Source organism: Hemiscyllium ocellatum, chromosome 4, assembly GCF_020745735.1.
Source record: "Hemiscyllium ocellatum isolate sHemOce1 chromosome 4, sHemOce1.pat.X.cur, whole genome shotgun sequence".
NCBI lineage: Eukaryota > Metazoa > Chordata > Chondrichthyes > Orectolobiformes > Hemiscylliidae > Hemiscyllium > Hemiscyllium ocellatum.
In genome coordinates this window covers 45,068,879-45,095,595 of record NC_083404.1, presented here as the reverse complement: position 1 = coordinate 45,095,595, position 26,717 = coordinate 45,068,879, and the positions used below count along the sequence as shown (strand labels likewise).

The 26,717-nt window shown below is 40.9% G+C and overlaps 1 protein-coding gene across 2 annotated transcripts in view; it reads right to left on the bottom strand.

Annotated features, from left to right (window-relative positions):
- The window catches only part of LOC132813309 (zinc finger protein 236-like), a 162,713-nt gene extending 142,237 nt beyond the window's left edge, over nt 1–20,476 (bottom strand). For both annotated transcript variants that reach the window (XM_060823121.1, XM_060823124.1), the window contains exon 1: nt 20,325–20,476. In XM_060823121.1, coding sequence (XP_060679104.1) covers nt 20,325–20,373 — 49 coding nt within the window. In that variant the 5' untranslated portion in view covers nt 20,374–20,476. The remainder of the gene's footprint in view (nt 1–20,324) is intronic.
- Between the last annotated feature and the right edge of the window lie 6,241 nt (nt 20,477–26,717).

The following is a 26,717-nucleotide window of genomic DNA, read 5'->3' as shown; positions in this document are numbered from 1 at the left end:
TTTCCCTTTCTAAGTCCACCTGGTCACATATTCCAGACCTCCCTAATCAAAGTCTTGCAGCCACCTTCATCCATCCACCCCTTTTCAGAGATGAGGACAACAATGCCTTTCAGAAATTTCTGTGTGGGCAGTTTTCTGCTTAAAAATATCCATAGACTTTAACTTTGTCCCATCTGCCATACAACCAAGTACCACAGTGAATCGACTCCTTTCATGGCTAGTATTCTTACGAAAAGTATTCTTGCTCCGATCTGGTCCACAGTTGTGTTCCCTGGCATACCAAAGTTCATTGGGGTTCCATCCATATTGCAGATGCATGAGAGTCTGTACCCACTTTTCTTCCGACTTCTGATTACAAAGCATTAGAACCCAATTAACTTGTCATTAAGTTCTGCTGGTAGCTGTTGGACAATCTTGGTTTTCTGTCTAAGCACTGAATCATACCTTTTCATAAACCTACTGCACCATCCAGCACTGACTTTGAAATCGCTGAATCCATCTTTTTTGCTTCGTTTTTGGCCCATATTTTTTCACATTGTCGAGTCACTATGCTTTCACTCTGATGATACCGAATTATCCAGTCAGCAATTTTTTTCTGCTAGTTGCGGCCATTTGTTCAGTTTTCGCCGGTTGACATAATTCGGTTTTGGCATAGCCTTTAACTGTGTGATTTTTTTTCCTCCAATTTCGAACAAGCTTTTCAACTACACAAAGCTCCCTTGCAACTCCTCTCTGCAACTTCTATCACTTTTCGTTTAAACTGTGCTGTACACTTGTTTCTTCATGATGCCATTTTGTCAGAAAAATTAGGGAGTTTTACGATAAGTTCAGAGCACAAGTGTACACGACATCTGCTTCTAAGAAACGGAGGCAACAGCGGGAAGACAAGCTATTTGTATGCACAGGTCAAATATATAGAGTCATAGAGATGTACAGCATGGAAACAGGCCCTTCAGTCTAACATGCCCAGGCTGACCAGATAGTCCTACCTGCCAGCACCCAGCCCATATTCCTCCAAACCTTCCTATTCGTATACCCATCCAGATGCCTTTTAAATGTTGCAATTGTACTAGCCTCCACCACTTCCTCTGGCAGCTTATTCCACACACATAACACACAATGTGAAAAAGTTGCCCTATCTTTCCCCTCTCACCCTAAATTTATGCCCTCCAGTTCTGGACTCCCCTACTCCAGTGAAGAAACCTTTTCTATTTATCCTATCCATGTCCCTCGTGATTTTGTAAACCGCTATAAGATCACCCCTCAGCCTCCGATACTCCGCCTATTAAACCTCTTGCTTTAGATCAGATCCTCCAACCCTAACAACATCCTTGTAAATCTTTTCTGAACCCTTTCAAGTTTCACCCTTCCAATACGAAGGAGACCAGAATTGCACGCAATATTCCATCAGTGGCCTAACCAATGTCCTGGACAGACGTAACATGATCTCCCAACTCCTGTACTCAATACTCTGACCAATAAAGGAAAGCAAACTAAACACCTTCTTCACTATCCTATTTACCTGCAACTCCTCTTTCAAGGAGCTATGATCTGTACTCCAAGGTCTCTTTGTTCAGCAACACTCCCTAGGACCTTACTATATTTAAATAATATATAAAAAGTGTATAAATCCTGCTAAGATGTGCTTTCCCAAAATGCAGCACTTTGCATTTATCTGAATTAAACTCCATCTGCCAGTTCTCAGCCCATTGGCCCATCTGATCAAGATCCTGTTACAATCTGAGGTAATCTTCTTCACTGTCCACTACACCTCCATTTTTGGTGTCACCTGCAAACTTACTAACTATACTTCTTATGCTCACACTTAAATCATTATATAAATGACGAAAAGTAGTAGACTCAGCAACGATCCTTGAGGCACTCCATTGGTCACAGTTCTGTATTCTCCCTGTATTCATGAGATCTAACCTTGCTAACCAGTCTCCCATGGGGAACCTTGTCAAACACCTTACTGAGGTCCATATAGATTACGTCCACCACTCTGCCCTCATCAATTCTTGTCAGGCTTTCAGGTCTATAGTCCCTAGCTTGTCCTTAGCACTCTTCTTAATCAGTGGCACCACGTTAATCAAACTCCAGTCTTCCGGCACCTCACTTGTGACTATCGATGATACAAATATCTTAGCAAGGGGCCTAGCAATCACTTCCCTAGCTTCCCACAGAGTTCTAGGGTACACCTGATCAGGGCCTGGGGATTTATCCACCTTTACCCATTTCATGACATCCAGCACTTCCTCTGTAATATTGATATTTTTCAAGATGTCACCATTTATTTCCCCACATGCTACATCTTCCATGTCCTTTTCTACAGTTAACACTGATGCAGAATATTCCTTTAGTATCTCCCCCATCTACTGCGGTTGCACACAAAGGCTGCTGGGCTAATCTTTGAGAAGCCCTACTCTCTCCGTAGTTACCCTTTCATCCTTAAAAGGTATTTGTAAAAACCCTTTGGATTCTCCTTAACTCTATTTGCCAAAGCTATCTCATGTCCCCTGTTTGCCCACCTGATTTCCCTCTTAAGTATACTCCTACTGTCTATACACTCTTAAGATTCATTCGATCTATCTTGTCTATACCTGACTTTTGCTTTCTTCTTTTTCTTAACCAAAACCTCAATTTCTCTCATCATCCAGCATTCCCTATACCTATCAGCCTTTCCTTTCACCCTAACAGGAATATACTGTCTCTGGATTCTTTTATCTCATTTCTGAAGGTTTTCCATTTTCCAGCCATCCCTTTTTACTGTGAACATCTGCCTCCAATCAGCTTTTTAAAAGTTCTTGCCTAATACCATCAAAATTAGCTTTCCTTCAATTTAGAACATCAACTTTTAGATCTGGTCTATACTTTTTCATCAATATTTTAAAACTAATAAGATTATGGTCACTGGCCCCAAAGTGCTCCCCCACCAACGCCTCAGTCACCTGCCCTGCCTTATTTCCCAAGAATAGATCAAGTTTTGCACCTTCTCTAGTCAGTACATCCACATGCTGACTCAGAAAATTTTCTTTTACACACACGTTCCTCTCCAACTAAACCCTTAACAGTACAGCAGTCCCAGTCATTGTTGGAAAGTTAAAATCCCTGACCATAACCACCGTATTATTCTTACAGATAACCGAGATCTCCTTACAAATCTGTTTCTCAATTTCTCACTGACTATTAGGGGCTCTATAATAAAATCCCAATAAGGTGATCATCCCTTTTTGTTTTGTTTCTCAGTTCCACTCAAATAACTTCCCTGGATGTATTTCTGGAAATATCCTCCCTCAGTACAGCTGCTATGCTATCCCTTATTCAAAGTTTGTGAGAAGATTTGTAGCTCAGGTGCTCATTGCTGTGGTTCTGTTCACTGAGCTAGGAATTTGTGTTGCAGACGTTTTGTCCCCTGTCTAGGTGACATCCTCAGTGCTTGGGAGCCTCCTGTGAGGCGCTTCTGTGATGTTTCCTCTGGCATTTATAATGGTTTGTCTCTGCCGCTTCTGGTTGTCAGTTCCAGCTGTCCGTTGCAGTGGTCGGTATATTGAGTCCAGGTCAATGTGCTTATTGATTGAACCTGTGGATGAGTGCCATGCCTCTAGGAATTCCCTGGCTGTTCTCTGTTTGGCTTGTCCTATAATAGTAGTGTTGTCCCAGTCGAACTCATGTTGCTCGTCATCTGCATGTGTGGCTACTAAGGATAGCTGGTCGTGTCGTTTCTAGTTGGTGTTCATGGATGCGGATCGTTAGCTGTCTTCCTGTTTGTCCTAGGTAGTGTTTTGTGCAGTCCTTGCATGGGATTTTGTACACTATATTGGTTTTGCTCATGCTGGGTATCGGGTCCTTCGTTCTGGTGAGTTGTTGTCTGACAGTGGCTGTTGGTTTGTGTGCTGTTATGAGTCCTAGTTGGTTGACCTTTTCTTCCTGTCTAGTGAATCGGATTCCTGTGAGTGTGGCGTTGATGATTCGGTGTGTGTTTTCGATTTCTGTATTTTTAATTACAAAGGTGTCATCCACATATCTAACCCAGAGTTTGGGTTGAATTAGCGGTAAGATTGTTTGTTCTAATCTTTGCATTACCGCTTCTGCTATGAGTCCAGCGATGGGTGAGGTACAGAGAATGCCTAACGGAGAATTCACCACAAAGGTATACAGGAAAGCCACACACACAGACCAAGTCCTGAACTACGAAAGCAACCAACCCAACACATGTAAAAGAAGTTGCATCAAGACACTGTTCAAAAGGGCCACAACACACTGCAGTACACCAGAACTGCAAAAAGACGAAGAAGAACACCTCTACAATGTATTCACCAAAAACGGATAACCGAACAATTTCATCAACAGATGCCCAAGGAAAAGACAACGGAACAAGGATATGCCACAACCCAAAGGACTGGCCACACTACCATACATCAAGAGCATTTCCAAACTGACAGCCAGACTACTGCGACCACTAGGACTCATAACAGCACACAAACCAACAGCCACTCTCAGATAACAACTCACCTGAACGAAAGACTCGATACCCAGCATGAGCAAAACCAACGTATTGTACAAAATCCCATGCAAGGACTGCACAAAACACTACATAGGACAAACAGGAAGACAGCTAACGATCCGCATCCATGAACACCAACTAGCCACGAAATGACACGACCAGCTATCCTTAGTAGCCACACACGCAGATGACAAACAACATGAATTCGACTGGGACAACACTACTATTATAGGACAAGCCAAACAGAGAACAGCCAGGGAATTCCTAGAGGCATGGCACTCATTCACAGATTCACTCAATAAGCACATCGACCTGGACCCAATATACCAACCACTGCAACGGACAGCTGGAACTGATAACCGGAAGCAGCAGAGACAAACCACTATAAATGCCAGAGGAAACATCGCAGAAGCTCTTCACAGGAGGCTCCCAAGCACTGAGGATTTCACCTAGACAGGGGACGAAACGTCAGCAACACAAATTCCAGCTCGGCGAACAGAACCACAACAGCTATCCCTTATCAAAAATGCCACTTCCCCTCCTCTCTGCTTCCCTTCTGTTCTTCCTGTAGCATTTGTATTCTGGAACATTAAACTCCCAGTCCTGTCCATCCCTGAGTCACGTTTCTGTAACTGCTATAATATCCCAGTCCCATGTTCTTAACCATGGCCTGAGTTCATCTGCCTTCCCTGATGGGCCTCTTGCATTGAAATAAATGCAGTTTAATTTATCAGTCCTACCTTGTTCTCTGCTTTGTCCCTACCTGCCTGACTGTTTGAATTGCTTCTGCTCTCAAATGTACCAGTCTCAGATTGATCTCTTTCCTTACTATCTCACTGGGTTCCCCCTTTCTAGTTTAAATCCTCCTGAGCAGCTTTTGCATATCTCGTTACCAGTATGTTAGTCCCCTTCCAATTCAGGTGCAATTGTCCTTCTTGTACAGGTCACTTCTGCCCCAGAAGAGAGAGTCCAATGATCCAAAAATGTGAATCCTTCTCCCATACATGCATTCATCTGCTCTATCCTCCAATTACTACACTCACTAGTTCACAGCACCGTGAGTAATCCAGATATTACTCCTCTCGAGTAATTAAACTCCTGTCTAACTCTCTATATTCTCCCTTCAGAATCTCATCCTTTTCCCTTCCTAGGTCATTGATTCCAATGACCTCCTGCTGGTCCCTCTCCCCCTTGAGAACATTCTGCACCCTCTCGGAGACATCCTTGATCCTAGCACCGGGGAGACAACACACCATTCTGATTTTCTGCTGCTGGCCACACAGTCTGTCTGTGCCTCGAACTAGAGAGTCCCCTAACACAATTGATCCCCTGCAACCCGACATACCCCTCATTGTATTAGAGCCAGTCTCGATACCAGAAATTTAGCTGTTCTTGCTGCATTCTCCTGAGAATCCATCATCCCCTACATTTTCCAAATCAGCAGACTTGTTTGAAATGGGGATAGCCACAGAAGACTCCTGCACTAACTGCTTACCTGTCCTGGAGTTAATTCATTTATGTGTCTGCATCTGCAACTTTTTTCCCTTCCTAGAACTGCCATCCATCACATCCCCTTGCTCTTGTCAATTCCTCATTGCCTCTGTCTCTCTAACAGATCCATTTGATCTGATAGGATTCGCAACCAATAGCATTTATTGCAGATATAATCCTCAGTAACCCATAAACTCTCCCTAAACTCCCAAATCCGACAAGAAGAGATTTACAAGGATAGTGCCAGGGTTGCAAGATTTGAGCTATAGGGAGAGGCTGAACAGGCTGGGGCTGTTTTCTCTGGAGCGTCGGAGGCTGAGGGGTGACCTTATAGAGGTTTACAAATTATGAGGGGCATGGATAGGATAAATAGACAAAGTCTTTTTCCTGGGTCGGGGAGTCCAGGACTAGAGGGCATAGGTTTAGGGTGAGGAGAAAGATATACAATAGGCCTAAGGGGCAACTTTTTCACGCAGAGGGTGGTACGTGCATGAAATGAGCTGCCAGGGATGTGGTGGAGGCTGGTACAATTGCAACATTTAAGAGGCATTTGGATGGGTATATGAATAGGAAGGGTTTGGAGGGATATGGGCCGGGTGCTGGCAGGTGGGACTAGATTGGGTTGGGATATCTGGTTGGCGTAGACAAGTTGGACCGAAGGATCTGTTTCCATGCTGTACATCTCGATGACTCTAAAAGCATGTCACTACTAAAGGCCATTTTTGCTCCTTCACAATCTACAGACCCAGAAAATAGCACCGTCTTATTCCTCTACAAAATACTGCTCCGGGTTAAAATATAAGCCTTAAGTATGAATTTAAGTTTAATCAAGAGACATATCTCAATAAAATATATAAATCAAGAAAGAACTCTCTACTCACTTCTGCAGACTTACTGCAAGGCACACTTAAAAATATACACCTATCGAGTTCGGTGCTGTGACCTCTTCAAACAGATTCCTCCAAGATTAGTTGTGAATTTCACTGTTTGTTAATTTTCCCAGATTTCTCCAATGTCCAGCAATACATGAATTCAAACAGCTAAGGTAGTAGTTGTGCAGGTTCACCGCCGCGTCAGTTGGCTTCTTTCTCTCTCTCTGTCCTGCACTGACCTCACCATGTGTGCTGCCTTTGTCTGTTCCTCTCCCTTTTAAAAGTGCTGTTGTTTTGACTTTTTTTCCTCCAATGTTTCAAAACAATGCAACAGCATATAAAACAATAATTGATGCTCCTGGAAATCACCTCCAACACCTAAAATACCTCAAAAAACCAGCCTGTTACCACCAGAAATTTTTCCCATCGTCCATCTTGGATTACCTAGAATAATATATTTTTATACACATACACAGAGTATACATAGTTATCAGCATTCAATTTAACCATTTGAAAATCACATTGCGCAAATATATACTGGTGCGTGTAACACTTGATGACATAGGTATTGCATTTGAATCAAAACTTGCAAACCATACATGGTCAAAAAGAGACCCTAAAAAAAAACTAGGGTCAACTTATACATGAGGTATATGAAAAATACCTGAGTTTTTGGCCAAAAATAAGGGATCAACTAATATATGAAATCGACCTATACACAAGTTCATACGGTATGTAGTATCTTCCCCACCGCATTTAGACGATCTCATTGACCTTTAACGAGCCTATTGTCTGCCTAGTACTTACAGAATGTACTTACAGTATCTCTTTGGATTATCCTTAAATCTTACTTGCCAAGGCTATCTCTATTTTGCCCTCCTGCTTACCCTCTTAAAAATGTTCCTACTTCCTTTATAGTCTTCAAGAGATTCATTTGATCCCAGTTGTCTATACTGGGATATGTTCTGAGACCTACTGTGGAAGCCCAAAACCACGGATAGAAGCAACCCATTCATTTAAATGGGAAATTTATCTTCCCGGCAGCCCCCTGGTTCCGTAAGGTTCCCTATATGTTCAGGCCACAGTAAACCACGGGTAACAGAAACAGTGGAAAACAATTCCACGGATAGAGGGGTTGCCCTGTACCTAACGTATGCCCCCTTGTTATTCTGTTGGTTAACTGCAAGTGTAAAATAGTAAGCACTAATAGTGTGCATTGTAGAATAACCTCATAGACGTCAGTTAAAAACACAAGCAAAAACAGAAATTATTGAACATATTGGCACATTTTTCACCAGCTTGAAGGCAATAGGTGACAAGAGAGCCATTGAAAGATTACACAGAAGATGGTCATTCAGCTCATGTCAATTTGTGGGCGGCACGGTGGCACAGTGGTTAGCACTGCTGCCTCACAGCGCCTGTAGACCCGGGTTCAATTCCCGACTCAGGCGACTGACTGTGTGGAGTTTGCACATTCTCCCCGTGTCTGCGTGGGTTTCCTCCGGGTGCTCCGGTTTCCTCCCACAGTCCAAAGATGTGCGGGTCAGGTGAATTGGCCAAGCTAAATTGCCCGTAGTGTTAGGTAAGGTGTAAATGTAGGGGTATGGGTGGGTTGCGCTTCAGCGGGTCGGTGTGGACTTGTTGGGCCGAAGGGCCTGTTTCCACACTGTAAATCTAATCTAATCTAATCTAAACTCTTTGAAAGAGCAATTTACCTAGCCCCACTCGCAAACTCTTTCCCCACCACAATTTCTTTTTCTTTGAAATGCTTATACAGTTTCCCTTTAAAAAGCATGATAAAATCTATCTCCAACATTTTTGTGATTGCTTTGTCAGAATTGCACTTTTCACTTTTGTTCTGAAGTTTGAGACCAATATCCATGAAGTCGCTGTGGGTCTGCCTACAACACATGGCCTGCAGCAGTTAAAGGCGGCAGCTCAACATCACTTTCTCACAGGCAACTTATGGACAATAAATGCTGACCCAGCCGGTGACATCCACATCACACAAGTCAATTTTTTAAAAATTAAAATTAAATCCAAAGGAGTGTGAGGCCTCATTTCATATGCTGTAGACCACTCTTCCAAATTTGCCCTAAAACATTTTGCATCAAGACATGGCCTAGAATTGACACTGACCTGCACCAGAAGTAAATAATGCAGAACAACACACCAGGTCTTCACAGACTACTTGTTTCAAAAGAATTAAAGAAAAATATGAAGAGGAGAAATTTTAAATGTTTATATTATGAAATAGTATATTTTACAGTTTTGTTTTTATTGTTTTAGTGTCTGTCTCAAGATTGGCTAGACATTCCTGTTCATCAGAGGCACTGTTGTTTGGCCCAAGCACAATTCTATCAAAGTATTTGGACAATGAGCCCACCATCAGATGGCTTTTGCTCCTAAGCAATGGTCTCAATTCCAATATAAAAAGTTCACTTTTTTTAGGACAAATTTCTAGTTTCAAACCTCTTGAAAAGGGCAAAATACTTAAGTTTCTGAAAATCTGAAGTGTAAAGGGCAATTGCTAGAAAAGCTCAGGTCAGGAAACATATTTAGATTATGTTTCTCTCTCCCTTGATGTCTGATCTGCTCAGTTATTCCAGCATTTTAATGATGGTCTTTTTGACCTTGTGCAGCTTTGTCTAACAAATCATCCCAAAAAATTTCATGGACTGACTGACCTGAGGAAAAAGAAAGGTTTACAAAAACTTCATCAAAAGTTCTGACTACTCCTAAGGTTTTAAGAGGCTGTTGATACTGCTGTCCACACAACTGTACCCGTCTAATATTTTATCCCTTTTGGCAAATATCAATGTGCAAGTACTGTAGACTAAACAGTACAAAAACTGGAGGGATTGAAACAACTTCAAAAATCTAAACTCAGGACACATCAATCTGACAGTACAGCTTTTAAAAGGGCTATGAAAACCTAGAGTAGGTACAGTATATACAGCACAAAAGCAAGCTATATGATTTATGTTGGCAGTAATGTTTCTTTCAAGACTTCTTCCATGTCCTAACCTTTTTCACCTAACCCCACCACCATGTCCTCCTACACATTTCTTCTGCTTGTATTTATTGTTATAAGGACACTTAATGCTTAATATTACTTAGCAGACTTAGACTCTGAAGGATAGTAGAAAAATAGATTTATTTCAATTGTTAAGGAAATACTGGAGTGGGTTCCTTAGAAGTAGCTACTGAAAAGAGTACAAGAATGCAGTATAACTTGTTGCTCCCTTTCAAATATGGTATTCTTGTCTATGTCCTGATAGCTGCAGAATGAAAAGCTTCAGTAACATGTCTGCTGTTTTTTTTCCAAAAATACTCAAGTTCTAAACTACCAAGTGACTAAATTGTGCCTGTACTAGTTGGCTAAACTATTCTTTGTAGTAAATTACATGTTCCACAGTTAAGCTGTCCTTTGTTCAAAGGACTTCTTCTGAATACCTTACTGGATTTACAACTTACTATCCTGCAAGCTCCTGATTGGGGTGTTAGCACAACTGGAAATATCTTCTTTATGTCTAATTTATCAACCCCTTCTGTAATCTTGAAGACTTCTTTCAGGGCACCTTTCATGTTTTCTCCTTTCTAGAGCCTCATTGCTCCATTTGTACCTTGCTGAACACAATGTCAGCATTGCTTTAACTCAAAAATCTAAAATTTAAATATTCTGCAGAGAATTACTCTGAAATAATCATTTTAGGGCATTCTTATTCAATACTTGGTGAAAAAAGTACACTGTATATTCACTTCTGAAAGTAGATTTTTTTAAAAAAGGGCTACAAACAGTTCTTGGCAATACTAATGATTATGGATAATTTAGCAGCCTTATGGAAGACTGCAAATCATAAAAGACTCTGTTAGTATGAAAGGAAGTACCCTTTAACACTTTTTTTAATAAGTATTTTTATTGAAAGAAAAAAGAAGTTTTTAAACATTTTTTTACAAATTCCAAAATAATACAAACAAATACAACACTAATATACAATTAAATATATACATAAGAAATTATAGCCAAAACACAAAAGAAAACAAGAAAAAAAACACAGCTAGCTACTAATCTATCCTACAAATAACCAAAGCATAAAATAAAATCTTACATTACTAGTAAAAAATTACATAATAATTAAATATGTACTCAAAATGGATTAACATCAAATCATAATAAAACCTGTATTTATATGGGATTCCTCCCCTGGGGGGGCTCCCAGGCCAGCCAGAATCACGACCACAGCTAGACAAAAGCCCTTGACAATATGGCCGAAATATCTGTGTCTATATAGTTCAAAAAGGGCTGCCATGTTTTATAGAATAATTCAGTTTTTTGGTGCACCATATTTGTGAGGAAGTCAAGAGGGATAGATTCCATGATTAACCTATGCCAATTCAAATATCCTGGAGGGCCCTCAGTTACCCAATTCACTAAAATATTTTTCCTTGCACAAAAAGAGAGAATGGAGAATAATTTCCTCCCGTGCACATCCAAGGAGGGCAGATTTGAAAAGCCCAGGAGAAGAGACACTGGATCCAATCCAATCTCCGTTCCCAAGATTTCTGTCAGAGCATTCGCTACTCTGTCCCAATATTTGCGGATCTTGTACATGTCCATAAACAATGCATGAGAGTGCCCACTTATTTTACATTTAGGACACATTGGGGATGCTCCAACCCTAAATTTTGCCAGTCGTCCTGATGCTATATAAACCCTGTGGAGTAGCTTTAATTGAGTAGCAGCTTGAGTTCATAGAGTCATTCAATGTACAGCATGGAAACAGACCCTTCGGTACAACCCATCCACACCCACCAGACATCCCAACCCAATCTAGTCCCACCTGCCAGTATCCGGCCCATATCCCTCCAAACCCTTTCTATTCATATCCCCATCCAAATCCAAATAGAGATCTTTCTGGCATTTTCAAGATGTCCTCCCACATTTTTAAAGGGATTTCTAACCCCAATTCCTGGTTCCATATTTTAAACAGTCGTTCCATGTCTTTCGATACCTCATTATATAATGAGTGATAAAGAGTACTGACCGAGGGTGGACCCATTGGCCATTGCACTCCTCTCTATATCCAATTTGTAGGGACTGTCTAATAATGTGGTCTTCTTCTGTATATAATCTCATATTTGGAAATACCAAAAAAGGTCTCCATTAGGCGGTCAAACTTCTGGTGCAGCTACTCAAAAGACATCATAACCACCCGATCAAACAGGCCCCCTAAATGAGAGACACCTCTGGACGTCCAGGTTTTAAATGTAGCACCTGTCTGCCCTGGCTGAAAACCCCATGCTCCCACTATAGGAGTATAAAGGAGAGGTTTTTTGTAAGTTACCCTCATCTTGCCACATTATCCTCCAGGCTTTAATTGTATTTAATACAATAGGGTTTTTACAATAGTCCATAATCGCTCTCATCTTATTTACAAATAAAAGATTGATGAGGGGACACTTTGCTTGGGAGGTCTCGATGTCTAACCAGATTAATTGTGGGTCACAAGAGACCCAATCGGCTACACAGCCTAATAGAGAGCTCAACTGATACCTCCTAAAGTCTGGAAACTCCAGTCCTCCCCTTGCTTGTGGAAGCTGTAGCTTTTCTAATTTGATAAGGGGCCATCTATGATTCCAAATAAAGGAACCAAGCCAGCCATGTAGTTTACATAACGTCAGTCTCAGCAACAGAGGATCATTCTCATAGGATGAGAGAAGAGGCAGAATATTCATTTTAACTAGAGCTACTCTGCCTAACCAAGATATTAGGAGATCTCCCCAGCATTGAAGGTCCTGCCTTATTTTCTCTCATAGGTGCATAAAATTGGCTTCATACAGTTGACCAAATACTGGGGTGATGAAAATACCCAAGTATAGAAAACCCTCCAGTGACCACCGAAAGGGAAAACAAGATCCCTTCGATAAATTCGATATACTAAAGAGACCACCCAATGGCATGGCCTCTGATTTCGTAAAATTGATTTTGTAGCCTGAGAACGTACTAAATAGATTAATTACTTGAATCAGGGTACGGATATCAGAGGATTACTTACAAACAGGAGGACATCACCTGCATAGACAGTGACTTCATGTTTATCCAAACCAAACCAAACCTCGGAGTCACTATGTTAAGAGTCGGTTCGTACAGCTTCTGCTAGAGGTTCAATTATTAGCGTGAATAATACTGGTGAGAGAAGACATCCCTGACCCACGCTGAAGTTATCCGAACCTAAACCATTGGTAATCATGGCTGCTTTGGGGTCACTGTATAGCATTGAGATCCATTTAGAAAATACCTCTCCAACACCAAACCTTTTCAATGTGTAAAAAAGATATGACCATTCAACCCGATCAAATGCCTTCTCTGCATCCAAGGAGATAACTATCCTCGGTATTCTTTCCTGTTGACAGGCTTGAATCATATTTAAGACCCTTCTAATGTTGTTAGATGATCTACAGCCCTTGATAAACCCTGTCTGGTCCTCTTTTATGATATATAGTAAGACTCTCTCCAATCTTAATGCTAACATTTTAGAAAGGATTTAAAAATCTACATTTAGCAAGGATATTGGTCTATATGATGAGCAATCTCCCGGGGCCTTTCCTTTTTTAAGAATGAGAGAAATATTTGCTTGTTGTGGTTCTGTTCGCCGAGCTGGAAGTTTTTGCTGCAAACGTTTCGTTCCCTGGCTAGGGAACATCATCAGTGCTATTTAGCACTGATGATGTTCCCTAGCCAGGGAACGAAACGTTTGCAGCAAAAACTTCCAGCTCGGCGAACAGAACCACAACAACGGACACCCGAGCTACAAATCTTCAACCAGACTTTAAATATTTGCTTCTCTCAATGAAGGCGGGAGATAGCCTTGACTGTGTGAGTAATTATACATGTCTATAAGTGGACCAGCCAGCTCCCCTATGAATTCTTTATAAAATTCAACCTGGACTCTGTCTGGTCCAGGTGCTTTGCCACTCTGAAGCTGTCTAATTGCGTTGAGTACTTCCTGGGTTACCAGGGGCGCGTTCAGGATCGACACTTGCTCAGGAGGTTAAATCCGGAAAGGCCAAGTTTTTAAAGAAAGACTCCATCTTCTTAGTTCTATCCTCACAGTCCTGTGATTTATACAGTTCAAAATAGACTTTATTGATCCTTTCACGATCACAAATCAGAGTACCAGCGCTTTTCCTAATGGACGTGACAGCTTGAGGAGCTTTCTTTTCCAAGCAAGATATGCTAGGTATGTGCTAGACTTGTCACCATATTCATATAGTCTTTTCTTTGCAAAGAATATTTCCCTCTTTTCTGTTTGGGTAAGTGCAGTATTCAAGGCTGTCCTAAGGGCTGTGATCCTTTGTAGATTAGTAATAGAGGGCCTATCAACATAGGTTGTCTCAGCTACCTTCAAGCGAGCCTCGAGCAGTTGTTCTCCCTTTTGTCTTTTCTGGGTCGCGGAATATGAAGTGATCAAGTGGTCAGCACTGCTGTCTCAGAGTGCCAGAGACTCAGGTTCAATTCCTGCCTCAGGCAACTGTCTGTGTGGAGTTTGCACATTCTCCCCGTGTCTACGTGGGTTTCCTCCGGGTGCTCCGGTTTCCTCCCGCAGTCCAAAAATGTACAGGTTAGGTGAATTGGCCATGCTAAACTTACCGTAGTGTTAGGTGAAGGGGTAAATGTAGGGAAATGGGTCGGTGTGGACTTGTTGGGCCAAAGGGCCTGTTTCCACACTAAGTAATCTAACCTAAGCCTTAATGGTCTATCACATCGTCGACGTGTTACTGGCCGTACCTATATTAATTTTCAAAAAGGTTTTGAGTGCTTGAGAGAAATATTTTATAAATTTGCTATCCTTCATTAAAAAGGAATCCATACGTCAATGTCAGGGGCCTGTCCCATCGTCTCTAGTCTTAACTTCCATATATACTGGGGCATGATCAGAAATTGCTACGTTACCTATTTTGTAGGACAATATGGAAATCAAAAGGGTCAAGGGAGTAAAGAACATTTCAATTCTAGTATGACACTTGTGTGGGTTAGAATAGAAAGTTTAAAGTCTGGTTGAAGATTTGTAGCTCGGGTGTCCGTTGTTGTGGTTCTGTTCGCCGAGCTGGAAGGTTTTGCTGCAAACGTTTCGTTCCCTGGCTAGGGAACATCATCAGTGCTATTGGAGCCTCCTGTGAAGCGCTGCTTTGATGTTTCTTCCGGTATTTATAGTGGTTTGTTCTTGCCGCTTCCGGGTGTCAGTTTCAGCTGTAGTAGTTTGTATGTGGGGTCCAGGTCGATGTGTCTGGTGATGGATGTTCTTGCCGCTTCCGGGTGTCAGTTTCAGTTGTAGTGGTTTGTATATGGGGTCCAGGTCGATGTGTCTGTTAATGGAGTTTGTGGATGAATGGCATGGCATTTATCTACAAACTCCATTAACAGACATATCGACCTGGACCCCACATACAAACTACTACAGCTGAAACTAACACCCGGAAGCGGCAAGAACAAACCACTATAAATACCGGAAGAAACATCAAAGCAGCGCTTCACAGGAGGCTCCAATAGCACTGATGATGTTCCCTAGCCAGGGAACGAAACGTTTGCAGCAAAAACTTCCAGCTCGGCGAACAGAACCACAACAATAGAATAGAAAGTAAAGTCTCTGTCCTGGGGGTGAAGGCACCTCCACACATCTACTAGCCCCAGCTCCTTATTCAGATCCGCCAATTGTCTGGATCTAAGAGATATACTCATAGCACTCTTGGGTATCCTATCTGTCTCTGAGTCCATAATATAATTAAAATCTCATCCTATAATTGTATGGCAGGCCCCAAAAGCCATCAAATTGGAGAATGCTTCTGTTACAAATTTGAAGGGATGTGCCAGGGGGCAATAAAGATTCAAAATCCCATACTCCTCTCCATTTATTAAGGCTTTGATCAGTATATACCATCCAGATTAATCTTTTATCTGGCTTAAGAGTTTAAAAGGAAGATTCTTCTGAATGAGGATGACTACTCCCCTACTTTTTGAACTAAAAGATGAAAAAAAGGCCTGGTCATATCCACAATGTTGTAATTTTAAGTGCTCTTTGTCAAGTAGATGTGTCTCCTGTAAAAAAAGCTAAATCTTCTTCCTTTTGATTGGTGAATTACGCCCCTTGTCACATACAGGTGCACTACCTAAGCGAATACCTAGCCATGATCGTCCAGGCAAGCCCAAGACCCCCCAGGAGGAAGAACCCCACCCAAAACACCCTGAGTAAAGACCATGAAGAATTCACAAAAGCAAAAATTCTTTAAGATATTTACACCAATACAATTAAAAACTATTCCTAAGTTTAAAAAAAAGTACAAAACACATTTGAAAGGAGATTTTCCTCCTTGCTCCCAGGGTACGTAACTACCTATCAATAACCCCACCATAACCTCTCCTAACTAGTGCCCCGCTCTCGACCCAGGCATTATAAAATGGAGTAGACAAATTCAAATGTTCCATAAAGCCAAAGTTAAAAGTGAGTGAGCTGAAAATGTGTTGCTGGAAAAGCGCAGCAGGTCAGACAACATCCAAGGAGCAGGAGAGTTGACGTTTCGGGCATGAGCCCTTCTTCAGGAATTTTCAGCTCTGATCTCCAGCATCCTTAAAAGGGAGTGACCCACCCTCCCCACACCAAGACCTAGGTGCATTTAACAAACACAATACAAAATATGGATATATAAAACTACAAAGTTACAATCCTGACAATTATTAGAAAACTAAGTCAGATGACAAAAGAAGAGAACCCCGCTCTAAAAAAGGACAAAACAAACCCCCCCCCCCCCCCATAAATTAAATAAGCTGCATGGCCTGTAAAAAGAGAAATCACATAGTGAATAATAAATAAGACCCTGGGCTGAAAATGTGTTGCTGGTTAAAGCACAGCAGGTCAGGCAGCATCCAAGGAACAGGAAATTCGACGTTTCGGGCCAGAGCCCTTCATCAGGGCTCACTTTTTACTCATGCAGACCTCACTTTTTACACTAACAAATAAGACCCCTCCCTGCGCCCCGGAAAAGGTAATAAACAAAAATGGGATGGAAAAGGATAGAAGGGGTAAATCAGGGAGTGGGGGGGTGGAGAAGAGACGCGCAAAGCAAAATCACTATTCATACGATTGGAATCTTACGGTCTATTTAAGAGAGACCAAAAATTCTTTAGCCTTCTCCAGAGATCCAAAGTTGTTTATGGATCCTTCGGTCGCTGAAGCACAGCGTTGCTGGATAACGCAAGGAATATTGGATATTTAGGTCTCTTAGGTGCTTCTTCACCTCATCGAATGGCTTCCTCTTGCAGACCACAGCTGGAGAAAAATCCTGGAACAATAATTCTGGAACTCTTTTGAATCATGGCCTGGGGTCCTTCCCCAGGGCTCTGGAGGCTTCCAGGAATATCTGCTTCTCTTTATAGCATTGGAGCTGGAACAGAACCAGGCAGGGTTGCTGGTCTGGCCCGGGCCTGCATACAGCAACCCAGTGGGCTTACTCCACCCGTACCTAGCCTGATCCGGACTCCAACTTTAATATTTCAGGGAGCTATTGCACCAAAAGCACTGCAAGCTGGCCTTCCTCTTCCCATTCGGGAAGGCCCAGCTACCGAATATTTTTTCGACGAACCCAGTTATTGAGGTCGTCAATGTGCTCTTCCAATGTCTGGACTCGCTGCTCGAAATCCTGGACCTGGCCCACAGCCGATTCGGCAGCAGCTTCCAAGGTTGTGGCCTTTTGCTCTGCCCCTTCAACGCATTGCTAGAGTTTTTTAATTTCTCAGTCGTGCTTCTGCAGCATGACCAAGAACGATTCCCACCTGGTCCTGGATTCTTCAATGAAGGCATCGATCCTCTCCTGCAGCTTGTTGATCACGGAGATCAGGGTCGCTCTGCAGCTAAGTCCCCCAAGGCGGCCGCAGACATCTCCACTGCTGCTGGACCAGGTGGGGAAGGGGTCCCTGCCTGTTGCGAACTTCGGGAATTTTTGCCCTTAGTCATTTTAAGAACAGCACCAAACTGTGCAAGTTTGATGCAAAATGACTAAGCATGCTGGGCAAAAACTATTTTATATGAATTAAAAGGTGTGGTGAAGGCAGGTGCCCCACTTTGCCCGAGTCTTAGGCAGAGCACTACAAACTCAAACTTGCTGGGTCGCCACCATCTTGAATTCCCCCCTTTAACATTGTTATATTACAGAAATGGCAGCACAAGTAAAGACCTGACTAAAAGAATAACAATGGATTAGATAACATAAGGACTTATTTGCAATTTATGAGCACTGACAAAGTACAGAAGAAGATATCTCACAATTGTTATAGTACAGGATGCACCCAGTTAGTCCATCATATCTGCCTGCACCAACTCTCCAAATGAGCAATGTACCCAGTCCCTCTCCTCATTTCCTGCGTTACTTCCTTTTCAGATAATAATTCAATTCCCTCTTAAATGCATCAACTGAACTGCCTCCATGTTCCTACGCAGCACTTTCCAGATCTTAACCAGTAATTGCATGAAAGTCTCTCAAGTCTCTATGGCTTTTACCACAATTATCTTAAATCAGTGCCCTCACACTCTGAATCAGTTCAACAGTGGGCACAGTTTCTCCCCTTTAAGTGTGTCCAATCCACTCATGTTTCAGGAAACCTCCATCAAATGTTCCCTCAAAGTTCCCATGTTGTCTTTGCCAAGGGAAACAGTTCCAACTTCTTAAATCTATCTGCATAATAGAAATTCTTCATTTCTAAGAACTTGCAATTTTGTGGCCCCCATCGTAACATCCAATTGATTCTGAATTATTCCACTGTTATCACCACAGATTATCAACCAACTTTAACAGCTCATTGGGATAACAACACGGGAGGCTGGTCCAAAAGACAAGAACCTGTAGGATCCAAGGCAGGTTGGCAAACTGGATCCAAACTGGCTTGCAAATAGGAAGCAAAGGGTAATGGTGTGATTGGAAGCCTGTAACCAGCAGTGTACCACAGGGATTGGTGGTAAATTATTTGAAACATTAACGGTTTCTCCTCAGATGACACATGACCGGCTGAGTATTTTCAGCAATTCTTGTTTTCATAGAAAATGCTAAACCCAGTATAACACAAAAAAAAGTTTCAAACACAATTGTTCGCTCAGAAACAAAGAAATACAACATGAAGGTTCTCCTGCTCACCCTTTCATCTTTTGGATATGCAATTATAATAGGTAGGGCAAGCACATCAGGATAAGGTTTAAATACAAAGAGTGCAAGCTCAGCTTCAACCCTTCATTAATAACCAATCAAGTCTGGCCTACTGTGATCAAGCCAAGCGAGATCTCAATTTATCCTGGACTACAAGAACATATCTAAACACAGGTGAATAAAGTTCTCAATGAAAACAGTTCAACTATCTGTTCTATTTGGAATCAATGACAAGTTGATTGTTGACTTGCATTTAATGTTTTCAATTTCAAGTAGATCTAACATGAGAGTATAAAAACCTGTTTTTTTTACTGTAAATTGTGGTAATTAATATTACGAATGAACCATGCAGGGCAAAGGTTAAAAATGCGTTTTTAAAAAAATCAACAGAAATCACTTCTCAAAAATATAACTTTCTAAGCAAAGTCTTGCAGTTTTTCTCCCCGCTAACTTTTGCTGCACGAGTTGCAGTGATTTTTATGACAACTGCGGGGGGAGCAATAAAAGCTGTACAACAAAATCATCAGGGAGGAAAATGTCAAGAGACAGAGAAAATAATCTGCTCAATTTCAAAAAGAGCCGACAAAAACTGAATTTTCTGAAACAAATGGGGGGGGGGGAGGAGACAAACGAAGGACGGGGGAAAGCAACTGTTATTTAAAAAAAAGTGTAACAAAAATAAAGTAATTAAATCACTGAGTGATATGACTGTAATTCTACAAGGAGACCTGGGCGAGGGGTTGTGTTTTTATCCCTGATTTTGTACCAACAAAAACTCAGCATTTGCAAGGAGACTTTTCTTTTAATTATTTTTAGTTTGCAAACGCGGCCATTTTCATGTTGCTTTAAACACGAATACTGTCTTTTTCTTAAAATGTAAAAGCTGGACATTCACTCACTTAGATCAAATCTTCAGAGGCTGTGTTCATTAGTATTAATAACAACAGAGACAGTGAGGGGAGGGGGATTAATTTTCTTCTTAACCGTTGACGGCGGTGGTTTAAAAACACACTACATATTGATATAGATAGATAGGTATATCATTCCGCCTCCTTACCCTCACACAGACTGACTGAGAGTGTGTGTAAGGACAATATCCGGGGACTATATTGCAGCCATCTCCCTCCCCAGCAACAGGAGCTACCCTCCCGCCCCGGCCTCATCACCGGGGACCGGGGCCCCGGCTGCAGCAGGCCTCAAGCCTCTCCCTCTTCCAACACAATTCGTTAGAAAAATGTCAGAATAAAACGTCGCCCACTTACCCGCCTCAGAGTTCTTTATCGTTGTTTTAGGAGGTCGGCCTCGCGGCATTATTTTCCCCCCTCTGTTTACACCCTGGACTTTGAGATATTTATATATGTTATTATTGTGTTGTGTGTGAGTGAGTGCGGGATCGGCGGCTTGCGCGCGGACGGCGCATCGGGGGCGGGAGCTGGAGACAAAATGGCGGCCGGTGGAGAGGCAGCGGGGTTGGAGCGAGCGAGAAGGTAGTTAAGGGAGCCGGCGTGCGGGAGAGATTGCCATTATTTTCTCCCGCGTCAGTTCTCCGTGATGGGCCTTGCCATCATGCTTTAATATTTTAGTGTCGCACAGCTCGGGTTTCTCCCACACCCTGCCTTTTCTTTGGCCGAGGGGAGGGTGGGGAAGCAAAATGGCGACCGGTGCAGAGGGGGAGGCTGGAGGTACAACTTTTACACCGAGTGTATGAGTTTGGTGGTGTGTTACATTGCGTTCAGAGACTCCCAGCTATGCTGGCAAAATGCACGCTTTAACCGACGTCTGGATATGTCTAGTGACAGTGAACCTCTCAGAATAGGGGTGACCTGAGAACTAACATGAAAGGCAGATCCTCAAAACGAGGGGAATCTGCTCACTCCGCATCCCTGTTATCCTTCCATGATGTGGCAGACCATGAATCTATACTGCTTTTACCTCCTGCCAACTAACCTATGCTTGAACAATTTGCACACTGATATTCAACCTGTTTAGCTGTGTTTTGAATACTTGGCAATCAAAACTCACTTGAACCTGCTTGCAGCTGAAAAGACAGGGTCATTATTGTGCCAAAAGGCCTCCAGACTTGTATTTGCATGAATAAAGTTGTACTGTCACTATAAATTAATATTAATGCTATCCTAGGGGATAGAGCACCTATGTCACCTTACTGAGATGGATGAAAGAAAGCAAAATCTGACAGTAGCTAGAGGTGTGCAAGCCCTAGAATCACCACTCTGTGTTGACTATGTTAGTAAATAACATAAACAGAGGCAGGAGTAGCTATTTGGTCCATTCAGCCTGCCTCACCATTCTATAACATCGACTAATCTGCTCCAGGCCTTGGCTTGTTTGGGTCCAGCTGCTTTGCCTGAAAGACAGTCTTGGGAAGTCAACTGCTTAATCACAGGAATCAGCAGAGTGAATCTCTTGAATTGCCTGAAATGCCTGCATTTCCTCTCTTAAATACATGGATTAAAACTGTACATGATACCCAACTTCTCCAGCACTGTGTGTGTTGGTTGGGGGCGGTAAACTCATCACCACTACATAAATGAAACACACAAGAATGTATTTACATCTACTACTAAGTTATTTTATAGGTATGTTGTCAATTTCACAATAGCTGACTACATTTCTTTCTAATAAAAGCAAAGTACTACAAATGCTGGTGGCCTGAAATAAAACACTACTAAACTGCTTTAGAAACTCACGAGGTCTGACAGTGCCTTTGGAGAAAGAATGTTAATGTCTCAAATCCAATATGATTCTTAATTTCAAAGAAGCCATATTGGATTCAATGTTAATTGTGTCTCTCTGTTGATGCTGCTGAACCTACTTAGTTCTCTTTAGAATTCCCTTGCAGAACCTTTGAATGTTTTTAAGGCACAACCAGATAAATTCTTGATTACCAGATTGTCAAGAATATGCTGGGTGTAGAAGTGAAGTTAAAATCATAACTGTGATCTGAGTGGTGGAGCAGGTTTGAAGGCCAGAGTGGCCTACTCTTGTTGCTATGGTCATCTCTAGCACTTTCTGTTCTTGCTACATTTCTTTTAGCGTCTCACTGTCAGAAGGTAAGGAGAATGACAACTTTTGTTCATCAACTACCAATGCAGATTACATGATCAGAAAAAAAATGGATGTCTTGATAGTTCTTCCCATAGGGTAGGGTTCTGAAATTCATTGCCTGATGTTGTGAAAGAGACAAAAACATTCACTGTGTTTAAAATATTTTGGGATGTTCACGTGAAGTACCCAAGCTTATGTCCTAGAGTCCTATGTATATTTGAAATAATATAGATGTTCCAATAACTTAAATTGGTGTTTGTGCTCTTTTTTGCCTTCACTGCTTCATTTTAACATGATGACTATTTTAACTTAATACAAAAGTAAAATATTGCAGATGCTGTACTTTTGAAATAAAAACAAACTGCTTGAGAGTAAACTTAAGCTGTACAGACTTCGTCAGACATAGGTAGTAGACGAAATAGCTAAATTAATAAACTTGGAACCACGCGAAAGGGCTCAAAGCCAATCAACCTACTTTTTGACATGCAGTCACTTTGAACATCTGCAGTAGATATAATTACACAGATGGGTGCCCCCTGTCTATCCTGCAGTACCATTGGAGAAGGAGTGCTTGGTATCCAATAACCCTCTGCCATCAAGGCTAAAAAATATCAAAGCCACTAGGCAGTTAAGGAAGTGGTAATTATTAGGATTTCAGGAAAGAAAAACTCATAATTATACAAAAATGTTGGTAATGCTCAGTGGGTTAGGCAGTAGTTAAGATGAATTCGAAATTTAAAATATTACAACTAATACATTACCTTTATCTAATCCGTTATTTTAAATTGTTGAATAATGTTGATTGATGAAGGGCTTATGCCCGAAACATCGATTCTCCTGCTCCTCGGATGCTGACTGACCTGCTGTGCTTTTCCAGCACCACATTCTCAACTTTGATCTTTCCTTTCACAAGCCATGTTGAATAATCAATCTTTCCGTTCATGAATGTTTTACTATTTATTTATTTTATTCGTCCCTGGGATGTGGTCAGGAAATAGTTATAACCTATTGCCAGAAGTTACCTGAGTGTTCCCACTCTTCTGTTTTTCTTTCAGATTTACTGCATCTGCAGTGTTTTGCTTTTGTGTTACGTTCAAATAATTGGTGTAGACGTGAGTAGTGCAGTAAGTAGAATTAACCAGCATTAGGCAACCATTTCAAATTATTGGAACATCTTTACCACTTCAAACTATTTGCCCGAGACCATGAAAGGTGTCTGTAAATTGAAGTGCATTCGTTCTTACTAAACAGGCTTAAGCTCTGTTGTTAACAAAATTGAAAACTGAGAACTGATCAAATGAAAAAGTTCATAATTATGAAGTGATTCAATGTGGTACAAAGTGATCTTCCTGATAAGACACTGCATGTAATTATCCAGTTGTAAATTGAGATATGCGGAATGCATTAATGTATATAGTGGAAGTAAAATTGCTAAATCTTGTAATATATTCTAGATTTCACCAGATATAATTGGGGAACCATGAACATGGGCAAAATGCTATTTCATTTGTTTGAATGACAAATCTGGGGAAAACACACTGGATCACATATGATGTCCTAACCTAATTACAGAATGGCATTGCTATGTTCATCTTTCTCCTTTCATTTTTCTATGACATACACCATCTACAACCAAGATTTCAGGCATATAATCCTCCCTTATCTAATAAACTCTGCAACTGCACTGTATTTCAGCAAAGAAACAGTTCCTTTCTAGTGTTTTATGTTCCACATGAGCCTTCTCCCACCTATTTCGCTAACCCTCAAAAACATACCCTTCCATTAATTTCATATATGCTTGTTGAGCTTCTCCATGAATGCATTTTGACATTGTATTTTTGATTACCATGACTAAATAGTTTATATAAATGGTGTACAAAAGTCATCCTAATACTGATCTTTGTGAAACATCACCTCTTAATATTTGCTGATCTGGGTAAATATTGAAATCATGTTTTCTGTCCTAGATCAAGTGTTATATGGAGCTGGATCCAGGGGACAGCATCAATATGCTCCAGTCACGAGTCAACCATGCAGCGTCTCATTAGAACTTTTTTGGAAACTTAAAATTACTGTATTACAATTACTGCATTACCTTTATCCAATCTTTTGTTTTAAATTGTTGAATAAGGTTGGTCAAGTCTGATCTTTCCTTTTACAGGCCATGCTGACTAATCCATCTTATCAGTTCTTACATGTTTGACTATTTATTTATTTTGTTCGTTCATGGGATGTGGGTATTGTTGGATAGGCTAACATTTACTGTCTGTCCTTAATTGCCCTGAGCGCAATTAAAAATCAACTGCATTGCCGTGCATCTGGTGTGGATCTTTAATGAACATACCACTTAGCCTCATCATTAAACTGAAGTTTCCTGGGCTTGCTCTGTTTTTGTGCATACATAGGAATCACATTAGTTTGCCATTCATCAGGCACTGTTCCATTTTCTGGTGATATTCCATACATACATAATATTGCCTCTGCTTTATTCCCTTATTATGTTCTAACATGTCTTGAAGCAGTGTATCAAACTCTCATTCAGGTGCACTGCATCAAGACATGTTAGAACATAATAGGTGAATAAAGCAGAGGTAATATTATGTATGTATGGAATATCACTAGAAAATGGAACAGTGCCTGATGAATGGCAAACTAATGTGATTCCTATGTATGCACAAAAACAGAGCAAACCCAGGAAACTTCAGTTTATTGCTGAGGTTAAGTGGTATGTTCATTAAAGATCCACATCAGATGCACAGCAATGCAGTTGATTTTTAATAGCGCTCAGGGCAATTAAGAACAGACAATAAATGCTAGCCTATCCAACGATACCTCCCTACCTTTTATCTTAGCCTGCTTGGCACACTGTCCTCATTTCTGAAGAAGGGCTCATGCCCGAAACGTCGATTCTCCTGCTCCTTGGATGCTGCCTACCTGCTACGCTTTTCCCGCAACACATTTGCAGCTCTGATCTCCAGCATCTGCAGTCCTCACTTTCTCCTTTGCTCCTCCAAGTTTGATTTAATTTATCAATAATCTTTCCACTCTTTCATGTCTTCATAACCTTTTTGATTTCTCTTAATATCGCATCCACTATGTTAGTTTCCTTGATAAATATTGAGACAAATACTTATTATTTTGTCATTATCTTTGAGTTTATCATGCGTACCTGTTACTGTGCCCGTCCTGATTTTCACTTGTGTATCTATAGAATATTTGACTACTTCTTACATTCTTTGAGACTTTAATTTCAAATTGTCACTTGGACTTTCAGAACATTTAGTATACTTATTCAATGCCCTTTCCTGTAGTTTCCCATTTGTCCTGATTACTTTATTTGATCATGGTGTATTTTTGCTGACTTGTTTCGATTTAGTAATATCTATGTTTGCTGGATACTCTTGATCGCCATGATAAATGGTTTCCACTGTTATATTTGGTAGTAAATGTTTCTGGTTTATTTTTCTTAATTTTATTCTCATTCTCTTAAAATCAGTATTTTTTCATGTATTATTTTGGTTTTGTACTAATTTATTGTCCAATAATTTTTATTAGACTTGAAGTTAAATCCTGCTCAGGCAATTCTCCTTCCATGCGGTCAATAATTTAGACACCAACTTCTTCCTACATATTTATATACATTTATATAAACAGTGCTTTCGTTATACTGAGAAAGGGAGGAAAGACTTTTTAAAAATACAATATATTGCACATTTTACAACCTCTGAACGTTCCAAAACTCTTTCCAGCCAATGAAATACTTCTGAAGTATAGTCACTGTTGTTATGAATCAAGGCAGCCAATTTTCAACAAAGCAAGCTCTCGCAATGTAATTGTAAACAATGCATCTTTTGGAATTAAAAACAAAGTGCAGGTCTGGCAGCAAATGGCTCTCCTTCACACTGTCCACCAGTGCTGCCAGGCCTGGTAAGCATCTCCAACACTGTTTTTATTTAAACTGTAGCATCAGCAATATTTTTACTTTTATTTTGGGTGTTGATTAGATGATAAATGTCTACAGGAAACCAGGGAAAACTCTTGTGCCGTCCTTTAAAATAATGCCATGCAATTTTTTTTATCCATCTGAGAGAACAGCTAGGGCCTCAGTTTAACATCTCATTGGAAAGATGGTTCCTAACGAATGTCTGTAACCAACCAGTTATTCTCAAATCTGCACAACGAACCTTTTTATTAGCTGGCACCTGTAGGACTGGAAGTGTGCCATTGATCTAATATTCCAGATAATCAAAAAGCACATATAACCGCAGTAAACCTAAAACTAGTTTCGAGATATCAGCATCCCTCTGTGAAATCAATGTAAAAACACACAATAAGTAATGGAAATGTAATGTGGGGAGTATACAGGTCACTTATACTTTAAATACTCATAGATTGCGGTGTTTGAAGTATATAATTTTTGCGAGTTTATTAAGAATGCTGGTTGATAAGATGCCGGTTAAAACAAGTTTGCTGTACATTTTTCTTTACATGCTATTGTGGACATATTGTGCAAGTACTCACAAATCTTTTGCCCAATTCTTTGCCAAAGGTTGTGAGAAAAGTTGATGATGAAGGCTATGGATATCTGA